The sequence below is a fragment of the Orycteropus afer genome, unplaced genomic scaffold (genome assembly GCF_000298275.1).
Source record: "Orycteropus afer afer isolate SDZICR_OR568_19922 unplaced genomic scaffold, OryAfe1.0 scaffold00471, whole genome shotgun sequence".
NCBI classification, from domain to species: Eukaryota; Metazoa; Chordata; class Mammalia; order Tubulidentata; family Orycteropodidae; genus Orycteropus; species Orycteropus afer.
In genome coordinates, this window is record NW_006922058.1 from 1,075,805 (window position 1) to 1,092,649 (window position 16,845).

The window sequence follows — 16,845 nt, forward strand, 5'->3', positions numbered from 1 at the left end:
ATTGTGGTAAACTGTGGTCAATGTCATGAGACAAAGTATATGTGAACTGCTGTATGGAAAGTGAATTTGCTCTGTAAACCTTCACCCAAATCACAATAAAATATAAATAAATAAATAAATAAATAAATAAAATGATAAAAAGCCCCCCCTCCTCAAAAAAAAGAAGTGCAGCTGGAATGCTCCTGAGATGTGAGATTTCATCTCTTGCATTTTGGTCTGTTTCAGAGGGACAAATCTGTGTCAGCTGTCATGCTGGGTGAAGCGGAGGCCAGTGAAGAAGGGGAAGGCCTGCAAGGGACGGACTGACACGGTGGCTGCCACGGTGGGCTCAAGCATGGCAAGGACTGTGAGGCGGGCGCCGGACCGGGGAGCGTTCCATTCTGTTTACGGGTCACTGTGGGTTGGAGGTGACTCGATGGCACCTGACGACAACAGCAACAATACAGCTGAATGTCACGCTGGTGGATTGGTGGTCAAATTCTCACCCCATGCGGAAGACCTGGTCTGATTTCCAGCCAGTGAGCTTCGTGCCCGGCCACCATCCGTCTGTCAGCGCAGACTCGCGTGTTGCTCTGACGTGGAACAGATTTCAGTCTCTTCTAAGCTAAGATGGACTAGGAAGGGAGGCCTGGTGATCTAGTTCTGAAACTCAGCCAGTATGAACCCTGTGGATCCCAATGATCCAATCGGCGACTGAGCACGAGCAGCCCTTTGTTCACTTCTACACGGGGTCACCATGAGGCGGGGGCCCATCCACAGCGCCTGGCACCAGCATGTGCCTGCAGTCTTCAGGACACTGCAGCACCAGCAAAGGAAGAGGCAGAGATCGGGGGGCCAAGGAGGCAGTCCAGGGGCACATCCACAGAGAGCCAGCACTTGGTCTCCGACCAGTTCGGTTCAGTGGTGCTCACACAACTGGCCAGCCACACTCAGAGATCTGATGACCCTCACCTTACACCTCACACGTTTACTGGCAGATGCACGCAGAGTGGACCTAGACGGATGTAAAACGTGACACTATAAAACCTTCAGAGGAAAAAGCAGGATAAAATTCTCAAGACCTGGGATTAGTCAAATCGTTTGTAGAGGTGACACCAAAGGCAACATCCATAAAGGAAAAAAACCGACGAATCGGACGTCATCAACATAGAAAATGCTTGGCCAAAGACACTGTCAAGAGAAGGCCGGAAGGAGCTACAGTGTGGCAGGAAGTGCCTGCAGACCACATGTGTAGGAAAGGACTGATCTGTGTGGTATGAGAGAGCTCTCAAAAGCGTAAGAAAATAACGCACTTTTAAAATGCGCAGAGATCTCGAGCAGACACTTCACCAAAGAGGATATTTAACTAATAAATAGGCACATGAGAAGAGGTCCAACATCCTTCTGCACACTTACCAGAATGGCTAAAGGAAAAAATACTGATAATACCAAGTGCTGACAAGGATGCAAAGCATTGGAACTCTCAGACATGGATGGTGAGAAAGCGGAAGATCGCCGTCACTGTGGAAAACGGTTTGTCATTTTCTTATCCCGAACCATAGATTTACCGTGGGACCCAGCAGTCCCACCGCTGGGCATTTATTCTGGAGAAATGAACACTTGTATCCACACTCGAAACCTGTGGGTAAAAATTCATGGCAGCTGTATTTGTGATAGCGATTGCAGCCTAAACATCCTTCAGCAGATGAATGGATTAACAAGCTGTGGTCCATCCTTGCCACAGGACTCTGCTGAGCCTTAAAAAGGAATGAACGGGTGCACACAAGAACCCAGGTGAATCTCACAGGCTGAACTGTGAAGAGTCCGTTTCTGTTTGTTGACGCAGTCTGCGTGCTTCTGTGATAGCAGCACTGGAGAAGCCAGACGCTCATCTCGTCTGTCATCCATCATCTGTCCACCATCTATCACCTACCTGTCTTCATCACCTGTCATCTGTCTGCCATCTACCTATCATCTAGCGTTCACCTACCTGTCATCATCTGTCATCTCTCTCAGGCAGTTAACACGTGGGCCCTGACTCTGTTTCTCTTCACCGAGGCCTTGCTGAACAGGTAATGGACCCTCGCCTGCTCTGGGAGTACCTGCACATGCTCTCAGCCAGCCAGCCAGTCCGCTCCGAATCCCAGTTGCAAGTCTTGGTGGATGGGCTACCACCTCAGGGCTTGGCTGGTGGGATGAGGGGCAGCCCCCGCTGGGTCTCCATTTGGTTCCCAGAGTCCCGACGGGTTGCTTCAATGTCTTCTGGGGAGTGAATGCCTGGGTCCTGTCCACTGTAGCCCCCTCACTCCTGCACACAGTAGGTGCTCAGGAAATGCTTGAATGGATGAACTGTGTATTGGAGAGGTCTTGGCAGGCCCGGGTGAACTTAGGGAAGGGGCACTCAGCTGGCCTCAGATCTCGTCACATCAAATGAGCCTCACCTGAACTCTTCAGGACGCTGGATCCCAGTGAGGGACCAGATGAGAGCCCCCATGCCAGGGGTACCACTAGGGTTCATGTCACCCCACCATCCACCTCCTTCCCTATCAGACTAGACTCCTCAGTTGTGTTTATGATCAATTTTAATCGTAGAATAATACACGCTAAATACAGTTGTAAATTGCATCAGTGTGCTGTTTCTTAGATTATAGGAATCCTAACAACCAAACTGTTTTGCAAATCTTTCTACATTGAAAGACATTACTTGTCACATTAGTAACTGAGTGGGAGCCTTTGTTGATTTTTCTCCTTTTTCTTTAATTGCTGTTTCATTCTCAAAGTATTATCGATACAGGATCATTGTCTTGGTTACCTAGTGCCACTCTGACAGGAATAGACCACAAATGGGATGGCTCGAACAAACAGGAATTTATTCTTAAAATTTTTGGAGGCTAGAAGTTTGAGTTCAAAATGCCAGCCTCTAGAAACAAAACCAAACTCACTGCCGTCAAGTCGGTCCCGACTCATAGAGAGACCCCTCCTTGGGTTTCCGAGGCAGTATCACTACAGAAGTAGATTGCCCAATCTTCCTTCAGAGGAGTGACTGGTGGGTTTGAACCTCCAGCCTTCTGGTTAGCAGTTAGATGCCTTAGGCACTGCTCTACCAGAGCTCCTGCCAGGCTCTAGGGGCTGGGTGAAAGCCCCTCAACCTTGGGTTTCAGCTCTGCCTCCTGCTCCTGGCCTGCTGAAGCTGGAGGCTTTTCTTCACTCAGCTGCTGGCTGCTGAGGCTGACAAACCCAAGGTCAACAAGTTAAAAGGCACAGTCCCAACATTACCAAACAACACAGGCCATTGATTCAAGTCCATTGAAAGTCCCAAGGTTGGCAGAGCAAGGCGGGCTGCTGAACAATGACACTGCTACATGCAGGGTTCAAGTATGCCATAAGCAGGAGAGCTTTCCCAAAGCTGCTTATCTACGGCAAGCAGACCACATACCCAAAGCAGCTACTCAGCGGCTTGTGGTAGGTCCCACCATGGAGTTGATTACCAGTCTCATCATGGGGAATAACTACTACCAACTGCCCAGCCACTCTACCAGGCCCAGCCAAGTTGACACACAACCTTAAGTACCACAGTCATGAATACTAATTACCACAACATTGTAGTTAAAACACCAGAACTTTGACAAAATCAGGACTACGAAACACCCACAGCAACAGAAAGCACCCTGTGCTGATAGTGCGAGCGGGCGAAACCACGTGGCTTGCAGCGTCTGTGATTAGGTCACGGTGCTGGCTCTGATCAGGGCGCGTTCCAAGGGTTAAGGGAAACTAGCGTGGACGCATGTGAGCTGTGCTTAAGAAAGATGTTTCTGTTGTACAACCAGCTGCAGGGATATCTTGACAGACAATAAAAACGTATAGACATTTTGGTGGCACCTCCTCTGATCTGGTGCGGGCCACAGCCCAGCTCCCTGCACACTGCACAGCCTGCCCTCTGGTCCTCGTTAGCTGAGTGACCCGGCAGCCTGGAGTTGGGACATGTCCGCCCGCTCACCTAGGTAGTATGGGTGGCACTGGACCCTGTCCCACCCAGCTCTCCCTGTGGCCCAGTCTTCCCAGGATGGAGAAGGAGGTGACTCCAAGCAGTGGTGAGCTGGCAGACACCTGGGCCCTATGGGAGGGGGGGTGTCCTCTGGGGTCTCTCCTGAGATGAGGAGGAGGAATCTTGGTGAGGGCCAGGGTGGGGGTAACTGTGGCATGAGAGAGACACATGTCCTGGGAGCCTAGGGGCCCTGGACCAGGGATGGATCCCAGAGACCTTTCCTCCCTGCCCCCAGTCAGGGCCAAACCTGGTGAGAGAGGAGGGGGACAGACCGGAGCTCCTGAGCCCCCTGGGCCTCTGTCTGCAGGGGCTGGGTGCCCTTTAACCACACCCTGCCTTGCTCCACCAGGCCCTGGGGACACCTCCCAGGGCGCCCCGTCCCCTGCACAGATGGGGCAGCCTCACCGAGACCTCTAGGGATGGTAAGCCAACCTCAGCCTAATCCCCCGGGACTGCGGCAACTGCCCCTCTCCTAACAGGCCCCCCAGGGCCAGGCGGAAGTCACTGGCCCTGCCCCTGCAGCTGCTGCCTCTCCCCTCCCACCACGCTCGGGGTAGCCACTTCCTGGGGGACACGACCCTCCCCAGCCGCAAAGTCAGGGCTGGGGACGCGGTGGGGAGAGAAGGGGCGAAGCCTGCAGAGCATGCCCCGCCCCTCCTGGCCCTGCCTCCTTCCAGGCCAGGCGGCAGGTGAACCCTGCTCTGTCCCAGGACTGGACGCGCACGTGGGGTGCTGGCTCGAGTTCTGTGGGAGCACTGACCTGCATGGCAGGGGTGGACGCCAGCCGCAGGTGCCAAATAGCATTGGTGTTTGCTGGGGGGTGGGGTGGGGGTGGTCAGGAGGACAAGTGGTGCCCACTACCCCTCCCCCAGGCTCTCCATTGGATTGTCCCAGCACCTGTGCCCAAACAGCCTGGAGACGTTGCAGGGCTCCCTTTCCCCGAAGTCCCTTTCCCCGAAGATCACAGTGGGCACTGTGGGGTCTGTGCCCCTCTCCTGAGCGTGTCCCCAAGTGTCCCACAGCAGTCCATCTTGAGGATCAATGGCCCAGGCCCAGGGGCTCTCTGACCCTCCTGTGGCCTACAGCGTTTCTGTCCTGCCCACTTCCCCAAGCCCACCTCCCTCACCCACACTTCAACTTTCCACCTTCCTCTTCTCATGTGACGTACTCACTGGGCCCCTCATCTCATACAGTTCTCCCCAAATCCCAGATCCTGTGCCCCTACTCGGACCCCACCTCCCACCAAGCAAAATGGAGCTATTCCCAGCCCCCTCTCTCAAACCCTCATCCGCTCCACCAGGACACACTGATGCCTGGCACCTGACTGCTAACCAGAAGGCTGGCGGTTCAAACCCATCAGCCACTCCTCAGAAGGAAGGTTGGGCAATCTGTTTCAGTAGAGATGTTGTTGTCGTTATGTGCTTTCTAGTCGGACTCAACTCATAGCGACCATCCTTGGGTTTCCCAGGCAGTATCACTATAGAAGTAGACTGCCCAATCTTCCTTCTGAGGAGTGGCTGGTGGGCTTGCACCGCCAGCCTCCTGGTTAGCAGTCAAGTGCCTTAGGCACTATGCTACCATAGTGCCTCGGAAACCCAAAGAGGGGTTGCTATGAGTCAGACCTAACTCAATGGCAGTGACTTTGGTTTTTTTTTTTTTGGGGGGGGGGTAACTTCCAAAGACATGACACGCTCACCACTTCTTACTACTTCTGGGCCACCATCCTGGCCCTTTCCCTGTCCCCTGTTCTCAAGGGCAGCATTGGGGTCACGTGGCTCCTCCAGCCCCCACCTCTCCGCCATTCACCCACTCAGCTCCAGCTGCACCGATCTCCTGGCTGCTCTCCGGCCCTCCCAGCAGGCCCCACTCCAGGGCCTCGGCAGACACTTCCCTTTGCCCTGAAGGTTTTATTTCTTCTTGGGATCAAGGCTGACACAGAGGGCCACCCCACCACGAGGTATGTTCCAACGACATGTGGGCCTCTCACTTGAGGACGTGTGTGACGGGTCACGTTGGCCGGGCTGCAGAGATGAGGTTCTGTCCGTCTGTGTGCTCTGCGCACGGCAGTCGGCTCTGAAACTTAGGCACTGATCATAGTTCTTTTCTACTTTGGGGAGAGGTTTGCTGGGTTGGCAGGAAATGATGGGATATTTTCCCCAGCAGTGTCCCCCACCTCTTCCTTGGGACAGTCTCGGTGAGCCCTGAGAAGCCGCATGCCATGAAGCCCCTCAGTCCTGGGCACACCCAACAGTGAGTCCCTCTAACTTCAGGGACAGGCCACATGTCAGCATGCTTTGTTCCCCCGCTGGGTAGTGAGCTCAGCACGTGTTTGATGAATGAACGAATGAGGCGGCTAAACCGTGAACCAGGCCCGTCTGTCCCCGCTGTCGGCGACCAGCCTCCTACCTCACGGTCCTGGAGCCGCATCAACATCACTGGCACTTTGTGCCCATGCAGACATGGCCTGAGGTTGGGAGCGTTTCTTGAGGGGTGGGAGTCGGTCTATAACAGCCCCGGCAGTGGCCCGTTGAGCCCTGGGACTACTTGGGCAGCTCCAGGGCCCTGACATGGACAGACCCAGCCCTCGGTCCATCTCCGGGCTCGGCACTGAGCGCCACCGCCACCTGGTGGCAGCACACGCTTGTCCTAGCTGCTGCACCTCTCACCACCCAAACCGACGTCCTTAGGCCTGGAGGGGAGCACAGTCATGGCTTCAGCCCCACCTGAGCAACACCGGGCCAGGTCTGCTAAGAACCACAAGTGGGTACCAGGACCTGGGGTGGGCGTGGCCCAGCCTGAGACAAGACTCTAGTCCCTGTATCCCATGCCTCAATGGGGAGGGGGCACCAGGCATGGATGGAGGTCTCCAGAGAGTCCCTGTCCGCCTTGCCCTGGGATGAAGAAGGTCAGGTGAGGGCAAAGGGCAGCGGCCCCCACGACCCTGGCCCAGGTGGTGGCTGGAGCCCCAGAGCCCCCGGGGTACCTCCCCCGTATCTGCTCTGGGTCCCCAAACCTGCCCTTTGATGTTCCAGCCTGGTCAGACAGGGCTCAGCGCCCCAGGGAGACCATCCCTTCCGGGTTCTTTATGGGAACACTTGGACGAGGGTGCACACTGACCCGAGGGGTCCCCAAGTCTGTCCCGGCAACTTCGTGGTGCATGCCAGGGTGAACCCGGACCCTGCCTGCCTCAGCTAGGCTCGGGATTCACCACTGGAGGAGGGTGACTGGGGCCCGACTGGGTCCCAGCCACCTGAAGGTCCTCACCTAGAATGACATTCTGGTCCCAAACCCATGCCAAGCCTCAGGGGCTCTCCTGCTCCATGTGAGAGTCAGGGTTTCTGAGGGATCACTGGGCAGGGTGGGGTGGCAGACCCCCCAAACGCACATGGGAGAGGGCAGTCAGAGGTATCTGTGTCCCGAGGCTTTCTGATGTGTGTGGGTCCATCTGGACCGGGCTTTGCAAGCGACGGGGGGCAGGCTCCTCCCACATCCCTATCCCACCTCACAGCCGCCCCCCTCCATGGCTGTGTTTGGTGACCAATGGCCCAGTACAGCTTCACGTTCCCTGACTCCTGCTTTGGAGGGTCCCTCAGGATGGTGTCTCTGGACCCTGTTTTCCCAGGTACACTGCCCTGTGATTCTCCCCCTCATCCCACCCCCAGGGACAACCTTTCCCTCTGACCCCACTATGTCCTCAAGGGAAAAAGCCGGCGCCCGGGTGGTGCCCAGGTGTTTACTGAGTAGGACGTATGTGACACCTTCCCCCATGGTCCCCGGCTGCACAGTTCTCCATGGACAACACCCCCTACTGTGGGCGGAGGGGACGGAAAGGCCCGAGCGACTGTGGCTGGCTGAAGGGGGGCAGCCAGGGTGAGGGCCCGGAGGGAGGAAAGCGGGGGCACACTTTGCTCACAGTCCAGGGGGCAAGACGGGAAGGGTTGGGGACACTGGGTGTGCATGTCCCCGGCTGCCCAGTGGTCAAGTGAAGACAACTCCAGAGGGCAGTGCAGGGTCACCTCTTGGGTCCGTGGGAGTCGGCAGCCCTCAGCTGATGACCTCTTGCTGGAGCTGCTGTGTGCCTCTGCAGAGATGAGGGTCACTGTGGTCCTCAAGCTTGGGCAGCACATGGTGGCCTTCCAGAGTGTGAAACATATCAGTGCGTTACATCTTGCAGGTGGCCTCTGGGCAGGTGACTCTGAGCTAGGGGAAGTGGTCCACCCTTGACGGGTGGGCAGGGTAGGGGGCTGGGGGCCCTGAGTCTGCAGGGCCACACCAAGTGGTGTGGACCCTGACCCAGTGTGGGGTACCCAGGGCAGAAGCTGGAGGTGGTCCTTGGTCATCCCCCATGGGACTGGCCCTTCAGCTGTGGAAAGGGGGGCACCCAGCCCCTCAGGGCCCTGGGAGTGCTCTGGGAAGTTGGTGGCAGGAGGCCAGGCCCAAGTCCTCAGGGCCAGTGATAGTGGCTGTGTCCATGGTTGTCCAAGGGGCCCAGGGAGACTGTGACCAAGTAGAGACAGGGTGGGGCAGGGCCAAGCATTAGGGGACTGACCCTGAAGCCCCTGGCCAGGCCCCTGGGGCTCTCTGGATTGTTGGAAGGCACCTGGGTCAGGTGAGAACCCCCAACCACACTCTGAGGGATGGGGGTGGGAGAAGGACTGCCTTAATTGTCAGAGACTATGGGGTCCGCACCATACTCTGGGCCTGGCACCTGCTTGTTCTGAGACACAGGGACTCAGGCTGTGGTTTTGCAGGTGACAGCTAGGGAAAGGTGTGGCTTGAGCAGTCCCAAGGGTCACCTCTAAACACCAGGCCTCCAGGGAAAGCAACCCTTATGGCCTGTCGTCTGGTGAAGGTGATCCAGCCTGGGCCTGCTGTGGGAGGGGTGATGGGGGACGCAGACCCTCATGTCCCTCTGCAGGCCCTGGGGCAGCTCCTCGTGGGTGGCAGGAACTACTGTGACCCAGATGAGCTGGGGAAACCCTCCACCCGCTCGGGGCTCCCTGTGAAGGGTCACAGGTCGCCTGCCCACCACCTACCGCCTCCTGCAACCATTCTCCATCATGCAGCTTTTGAACGGGCAGATCTAGCACCTGTTCCCTGAGACACCACTAGGGGCCTCTTCAGGGCCCTGAACCAGAGGCCTCAATCTTGGACCACACCCAGGAGCGGAAAGGTTAGCCCTGTCCACTGGGTAGAGCCTGTCCTGGTGGCCAGAGGGGGCCCCGGGAATCTGGTGGGCGAGGACTGGCCAAGGGACATCCTGAGTCACTGGAGAGTTGGAACCAGAGCCCCTGGGTCAGGGAGGCGGGTGCACCGGGGAGGACCAAGCCCTCAGACCTGCCCGGATGGCCTGCTCATGGGGACCTCGGGAGGGGTCCTGCCTGCCAAGTCAGGGCGGGCTGGCAGGGCCCCGAGGCAGCAGAGGTGAAGCCCCTGGAAGCCCGACCTGGCCACCCCCAGTCTCCCTGCAGGGCAGGCCACGCCTCCCAGCAGCCCAGCTCCTCGGAGCCGGTCCGCACCCTCCCCTCAGCTCAGACCCGCTGGGCGCTCACCGCACGGGACGTCGCACAGCTGCTGGGGGACAGAGAAGTGCAGGTCGGTTCTCCAGCCCTGCAGGCGCCGGGCGGAAGGTCAGCACCCCACCACTCCCCGAACCCAGCCCCACGTCCCCCGCGGCCTCCTGGAAGGGCTGCAGGTACTGGGGATGCCGGGGATACCGAGGTCTGCCCTGGAAGGGGCCCTGTGTGCGGCAGCACCACCCACCTGGATGCAGATGCTGCGGGCGCAGGCCTCGGCCTGGGGAATGTCCACGAAGGCGGCGGGCTCCGCGGAGGGGTCCCGCTGGGGGGGAGGGGCGGCTCAGAGAGCAGTCGGCACTTCCCGGCCTCCCACGCGCACATACGTGTCACACGCACGCCCTGCGCCCCCAGGGCGGCGGAGGGAGCATGCGGAGAGGCAGCCTCGGAGCCGGGGGCCCCCCGCCAGGCTCACTGAGGCTGCAGGGAGGGGCGTGGTCTCCAGCGTCCGGTGGCAGGCGCGAAGCAGGGCCTTGCGGCGTCGACACAGGCGCACCTGGAAGCTGGCAGGGCTCGGGGAGAAAAAGGAGGCGCGGAGGAGGCCCTGCGCGGGGGCCGGCTGCACCGTCATCTTCCAGGCTGCTGGGTGGGCGGAGGTGCTGAGGCCCCCAATGGGCTAGCAGCCTGCCCCACCCCACCACGCAGCAGCGGCTTCGGACGCCCCCGTAGCTGGCCCTCCACTAGGCCGGCACCCTGCGTCCCCTCCTCTGTCCTCCCCCACGGGGCCACCCCCCCTGCCCCCCCTCCTCCCAGGCTCAGGAGGAGGCCCTGACCACGGACTGTCTACACGGTACAGGGTGCTGCCACTCGCTGGTCTGCACCGCAGGCCCAGGAGTCCCTGCCTGTGCCCCAGGTGAGCTCACCTGGGAAGCGGCGCTGCGCGAAGGGGCACCGAACCCAGACGCCCCTGCGGGTGGAGAACTGCAGACAGAGGGGCTCCCTGGGCCCGAGGGCGCCCTGCGAGCTGGGGGCGGGGCCCTCGGCTCCGCCCACCGTCAGACCCGGAGGGGAGCCGAGGGTAGCGGGCAGCTGGGGCTGGGGTCCCTGCCCTGCACCGGCCTCCCTTGGTGGCCGCCCCCCGTCCCGGGCGACGGCAGTGGCGGCTGCTGGGCCCACTCACCTGCAGGCAGAGCTGGGGCTGCGTGTCCACCAGCGGGTAGCGCACCTGCAGGGCGCTCAGGTCAGGGTGCGGCCGTGCCCCGGGCCCCACCCCCTCAGGCCACTCACCTTGCGGCGCATCGGGCGGCCGGAGCGCTCCAGCGCACGACAGGCGTCCTGGGGCCCCGCGCGCCAGCACAGGCTCACGCGGCCGCTCACCGGACAGGGGGGCTCCCAACTCAGCTCCTGGCTGCCCGGGTGGTAGTGGACGGCGTCCCACAGCACCTCGACGTCTGCAGGGGCCGCCCCCAGCGGTTAGCGCCCGAGGCTCAGCGGTTGTCCTGGGTACACCCACAGGGCTCGCTGACCACCCTGGGGCCCCGGTGGGATGCGGGCAGTTCCCCTGTGGGCCCCAGAGCCCTGGCACCAGCCCGCATGGACGAATGTGGGGTTGGGGCCGAGGCAGGTCACCACCTGCATGAGCACTGGTCCCCGAATACAGCCATGTGGATTCTGCCACGTGGGGAGGGGTGGCCAGGCTGGCCCTTGGCCTACCTGCCCCCAGAGCAGACTCGGACTGAGGCTGGACCCTCCCAACTGGGCCAGGCCTGCTGCTGTTCCCTCCTCCTCGTCCTCACCCAGCCCCTCCTGAGGCACCCCCCTCCAGGCTGCCAGGGACCAGAGGGGGTCAGGAGGAAGGTCCTGGGGGCCCTAGGGACTCGCCATCTTCAAAGGGGCAGGTCTGGATGCGCACTGCGTCCAGGGTTGAAGGCCAGCCCTGTGGAGGGGGCGGGGCCAGTGAGCCCCCCTGCCCTCCCACTGTCCCTCCCTGCTGCCCCCCCGCTGCCCCCCGCTGTCCCCCCTCCCTGCTGCCCCCATCCCCTGCAGTCCGGGCTGCCCTTGCTGACCTCCAGGCACAGACAGGGCAGTTCTTTGTTGTAGGACAGCGAGACAGTTTGAGACACGCCGTTGGCAGTCACCTGCAGTGAGGGGAGGGGCTGAGGGGCCTAGGTCCAGATGGGTGGGCGTAGTGCAGGGTGGGAGTGCGGAGGGGTCTCTCACCTGAACCAGGGGCCCAGCTTCCTCACAGGAGAGCCGCCTGAGACAGAGTCGTACGTAGTAGTCGTGGCTGCCCAGGGCACCCTGTGCCTGCACCAGAATGGCCTTGCGGCTGCGGTTCACCTGGTAGGTGAGCTTCCCGGCTGTGAGGGTGGCAAGTGGGGTGGCGGTGGGGTCAGAGCCGGCAGTACCGGGTCGCCAGCTCACGGGCACAGGGGTCATGGACATGCTGCATCTGTCCAGAGAGCTCGGAGGTGGTGACTGCCACTTGGCCCAGGCATTGGGAGTCACCCACCTGGGGACCCAGCAGAGAGGCCACACAGACCTGGACAGGTGGCTGTCTCAGGGACAGAAGAGGGGGGCTTGGGGAGACTCACGCAAGCAGTACCGCATGTTCCTCCCCACGTCTTCATCTGTGCAGTCTGCAAATGCCAGAGGCTGATGGGCTGGCCTCCTGGGCCCTAGCTGGGCTTCTGCTCTCTAGGCCTCTGAAACCCCCTCTTCTCCAGGGAGGCCATCAACCAAATTAAGCCAAATGGGCAGTTGGGAGCTATGTAGCACGTGGCCCTGCCCTGGTCCTTCCTAGATCCCTTCTCTGCCCCTCGCTCACCCCTCCACAACCTGCCCTATCTCCTTGCCCTGCCCCACCCAGGCCTGGACAAGCCCCACCAAGCCAGTCCCTAGAGGCCAGGTGGCAGCTGTGACCAGGCTGGCCTCATGGGGCTCCCACCTTCCACTTGGTACTGCTGATCCAACTGGAGCCCACAGAAGTGGGGGATGGTCCTCAGAGTGACATGGAGGTGCTGGCCCACGCTCACCTCGAAGCAGTCCAAGCTCACCTGCAGCTGGGGCAGAGCTGGACAGCTGCCCACCTGCCCTGAATCAGCCCTCAACTGGCTGGAGCCTCGGTGGGGCTCCTTGTACAGGTCTGAGGAGGAGGGTAGCAGGGACCCAGGATGGGTGGCCAGGGCGGGGCTTGGACTGGGAGGGGCCAGCCATATCTGGGACAGGGCACAACAGCTGCTCCCAGCCAAAGGCCTGGGAGCTGGGTTTCTGGGTGGGCCGGGCCCTGGTGGTGCACCAGCCCCAGCCTTTGCCTCACCTGCTGCCCCATGTGAAGTCGGCGGGAGGTTCGGGTCACCCGTACCCCCTGACACCGTACCTCCTGGGTGTCCAGGCTCATGGTGCAGACCTCCAGGCCCCACAGGCCCTCTGGGGTGAAGGGAGGGTGGGCAGGGTGATGGCCAGGGCAGGGGTCAGTCCAGGCCCCCATGATGGCTATGTGGCCCCTGTGAAGTTAGCAAGAGCTATCCCCCACCCCCTGCAGGTCATGGTGAGGCCTAACAGAGCCCCGGCCCACGGCCACACATGGGACAATCCACTTCCGTAGTGATACTGCCTTGGAAACCCAAGGAGGGGTCGCTATGAGTCGGGTCCGACTAGACGGCACATAAAATAACAACAACACTGTCTACACTAGGTTCAGCCTCTGGCCAGGTTCGGCTCCCAGCTCCCTCACCATGCAGCGTGAGAGAGACGTGCACGCGGAGGTGCAGGGAGCAGCCTTCTCGGGGGTCACACTTCATGGCTGTGGAGAGCTGCAGGGCCTCCAGGATGGACTCAGACATGGACACGGGAAGGGTCCGGCAGAAGCTGTTGAAAATGTTTTCTGGGGAGGAGAGAGGGAGGATGAGTGTCACAGTGGCGCCCAGGGGTGTGTGTGTGGGCCCAGGGTGCCGCACTGGCAGTGAAGGGGTCCTGTGCTCCTCACTGCCTCAGCCCAGCACAGGAGCTAGCCCCATGGGGAGTGGCAGACCCACCTCTGAGCCATGCTTAGAATTGCCTCTTGGTCACCAGACATGGGGCCAGGTTGGGAAGCTTGTTTGTAATTCTGGGTCTGAGTTCCAGGAGCTGCAGCCCCACCTGGCCAGCAGAGGGCAGAGGGGCCCATCGTTCCTGTTCAAATCCAAGCAGCAGAAAAAGCCCTGCTGGAGACGTCCTAGACATGACCTTGGACGTGTGCCCCAAGGTCACTGCAGTCCGTGGGCCTGTCCACACTAAGTGGCCGGATTCACGCTTGTACAATGTCCTCAGGAGCTTTGCTCATGGTCCAGGTGGCTGTGGCCAGACCAAGCACCTGCAGGGCAGCTTGGCCTGACGTGAAGTGAGGACGGAGCAGGAGAGAGAAGGGAGAGAGGAGAAAGACCTTGGGGGGCTCAGTGAGTCCTCCTCGGATATCAGCAGGCCAGACACCGAATGTACCATGGTCGCCAGGACAAGGAACCAACCTGTCCTGGAGCACACGCCACCAGAACGCTCCTAGAAGTGAGGATGGAAGACGCCGTGCCACTTACTTGGATATATTATCAGGAGGGACCAGAGCCTGGAGAAGGACACCACGTAAAGTGAAGGGTCAGTGAACAAGAGGAAGACCCTCAGCAAGACGGCTGGACATGGGGGCTGCAGCGGGGGGCTCACACACAGCAGCGCTGAGGCTGGCGCCCGACCGGACGGCCCTTTGTTCTGTCTCACGTGGGATTGCTGTGAGTTGAGCTGACTTGACGGTACCTAGCAACACTGGTCAGCACAGGTATGTGAAGAAACTCCCAGTGGTGTGGAAAGAACCTGCACAGCCCAGAGGAAATGGTACCTGCCCCGGAAAACCCGCTGCCTCAGCGGCTCACGGGGCACTGGGGGCCGTGGGCACAGACCATGGCGCAGAAGGGGGAGACAGTTAGCCCTAGACTGAACACTGCTCTGGTCCTGCGCAACAGACCTTAAAAGCAAGACCCCCAAATTGCAGCTGCTTCCAAGTCACGTGACTGTGTTCCAGAGCAAAGCTGAGGAGTATTTGTAGGAATAAACATGGATCTGCACCCAGGAAGGAGAAATTCACAATGGCTGCCATGTAATGAGGAGTTTAAAGCCACACAAAGAATGAGCGAAACAATCGATAATGAGCAAAAATCAAGTAATCAAAACTGAGCCAGCACTAACACAGATGTTAGAATCAGCAGATGAAGACATGGAAACATTTATTATAACTGTGTGAAATGTGTTCAAAAACATAACTACAGACAGGAACATATGAAAAAAGAACCCAATCCAACTTCTAAGAATTACAAGTCCAAGATGAAAAGTAAGGAGCCCAGCTGGCACTGTGGTTAAAGCACTCAGCTGCTAACCAGCAGGGCTCTGAAGTGGACTCTGAGGAGGGTGCCCGGCTCCCCAGGGTGAAGGCAGGAGAGAGGTCTTCAGGGCACCTCTCGAGAGTAAGTCCCCACCCTGCTCTTCCAGGTCCCTCAGGAGCCACTTTCCAGCGGGAGCAGGCGCCCCCCCCCCCAAGCCCCATCCAGACGTTAAAAGCAAAGTAAAGGGTATGTTAACCCAGTCCAGTCCCTGGTGCACAGTGGTTAAGCGCCTGGTTGCTAAGCCAGCAGCCGAGGATGTGGAATGCACTCTGCAAAGGTTGCAGCCTTGGAAGCTGCATGGAACAGCTCTGCTTTGCTGTACAGGGTTGTTGGAGCTCTGGTGGCGCAGTGCCTAAGGCACTTGACTGCTAACCGCAAGGCTGGCAGTTCAAACCCACCAGCCACTCCTCAGAAAGAAGTTTGGGCAATTGACTTCTGTAGTGATATTGCCTCGGAAACCCAAGGAGGGGTCTCTATGAGTCGGGTCCAACTTGACAGCACATAACAACAGCACTATAGGGTTATTATGAGTCAGACCCAAAGGCAAAGGTGTTTTTGGTCTGGAGATGAAAAGTACAGTGGATTGGATTAATAGCAGATTGGATAATGCGAAAGAAAAGATTAAGCACTTGAAGACATAGCAGAAGAAACTATCAAAAAAGGGCAGTTCCACTCGGTCCTATAGGGTCACTATGAGTCAGAATCGACTCCCTGGCACTGGTCTTTTTGGTTCAAATAACCCAGGGGTCAAAGAAGAGTAGAAACAAAAAATCAGAGCTAATTTGGAATGAATCAAAATGAAAATACAACATTTAATAATTTTTAGCTGCCTGTAAAAACTAATTTTTTTAGGGAGATATTTGTAACTAATTTCCTATATCAGAAAAGAAGAAAGATTGCAAACCAATGATGTCAATTTCCACCTTAAGAAACTACAGAAAGAGCAAAAGAAACCCAAATAAAGCAGAAGGAAGGAAGGATCAGGATGTAAACTAGTGAAATAAAAACACAACAGTAACGTTGCTGTTAGGTACTGTCGCGTTGGCTACTACTCCTAGTGACCGTGTGTGTAACAGAACGAAACACAGCCGGGTCCTGCACCATCCGCACAATTATTGCTATGCTTGAGCCCTTCATTGCAGCCACTATGTCCAACAGGGCTTTCTCCTTGTTCACGACCCTCCACATTACCAAACCTGATACCCTTCTCCAGGGAATGGTCCTTTCTGACAACGTGACCAAAGTAGGTCAGACGAAGTCTGGCCATTCTTGCTTCCTAGAAGCATTCGGGCTGCACTTCTTCCAGAACAGATTTGTTGTTTGGTCTGGCAGTCCATGGTGCTCTCAGCATTCTTCACCAGCACCGCAACTCAAAAGCATCAACTCTTCTTTGGTCTTCCTTGTTCATTGTCCAGCTCTCATATCCATAAGAGGCGACTGAAAATACCATGGCTTGGGTTAGGCACACCTTAGTGTTCAAGGAGACATCTTTGCTCTTCAACACTTTAAAGAAGTCTTTTGCAGCAGATTTGCCAAATGCAATATAACATTTCATTTCTTGACTGCTGCTTCCATGGGCACTGATTGTGGAAATAAGTAAAATGAGATTATTTTTTTTATTTTTTTAAGGAATTAACTAAATTATATTTTAATTCAGATCCTTTTGTGGGGAGCAATTGATAAGTATACTTATAAATAAATACAAATAACTAAATTATTTTCCATTAATCTGAGGTGGCCTCTGCTTGACAATCAGAAATGACATAAAGATAATTCTTTAAGCTTTGTGTATTTGCTCAAATGCACTCTCAACATATCTGAATACACAGTTACAGGGTTTGAACTAGTGAATAATTTCAGCTATGATGAATGAGTTCTACAGCCAGTGAACACGTCT

At 57.8% G+C, this 16,845-nt stretch overlaps 1 protein-coding gene across 1 annotated transcript in view; it reads right to left on the reverse strand.

Moving 5' to 3' along the window:
* The window catches only part of IL17REL (interleukin 17 receptor E like), an 87,449-nt gene that overhangs the window by 27,554 nt on the left and 43,050 nt on the right, over positions 1 to 16,845 (reverse strand). The window contains exons 3-16 of the mRNA XM_042782801.1: positions 13,277 to 13,426; positions 12,860 to 12,969; positions 12,488 to 12,602; positions 12,135 to 12,179; positions 11,761 to 11,900; positions 11,607 to 11,678; positions 11,422 to 11,476; positions 10,828 to 10,991; positions 10,721 to 10,765; positions 10,464 to 10,521; positions 10,016 to 10,179; positions 9,788 to 9,865; positions 9,577 to 9,634; positions 4,785 to 4,837 (exon numbers count right to left, since the gene is read on the reverse strand). Of these exons, the coding sequence (XP_042638735.1) occupies positions 4,785 to 4,837; positions 9,577 to 9,634; positions 9,788 to 9,865; positions 10,016 to 10,179; positions 10,464 to 10,521; positions 10,721 to 10,765; positions 10,828 to 10,991; positions 11,422 to 11,476; positions 11,607 to 11,678; positions 11,761 to 11,900; positions 12,135 to 12,179; positions 12,488 to 12,602; positions 12,860 to 12,969; positions 13,277 to 13,426 (1,307 nt within the window). The remainder of the gene's footprint in view (positions 1 to 4,784; positions 4,838 to 9,576; positions 9,635 to 9,787; positions 9,866 to 10,015; positions 10,180 to 10,463; positions 10,522 to 10,720; positions 10,766 to 10,827; positions 10,992 to 11,421; positions 11,477 to 11,606; positions 11,679 to 11,760; positions 11,901 to 12,134; positions 12,180 to 12,487; positions 12,603 to 12,859; positions 12,970 to 13,276; positions 13,427 to 16,845) is intronic.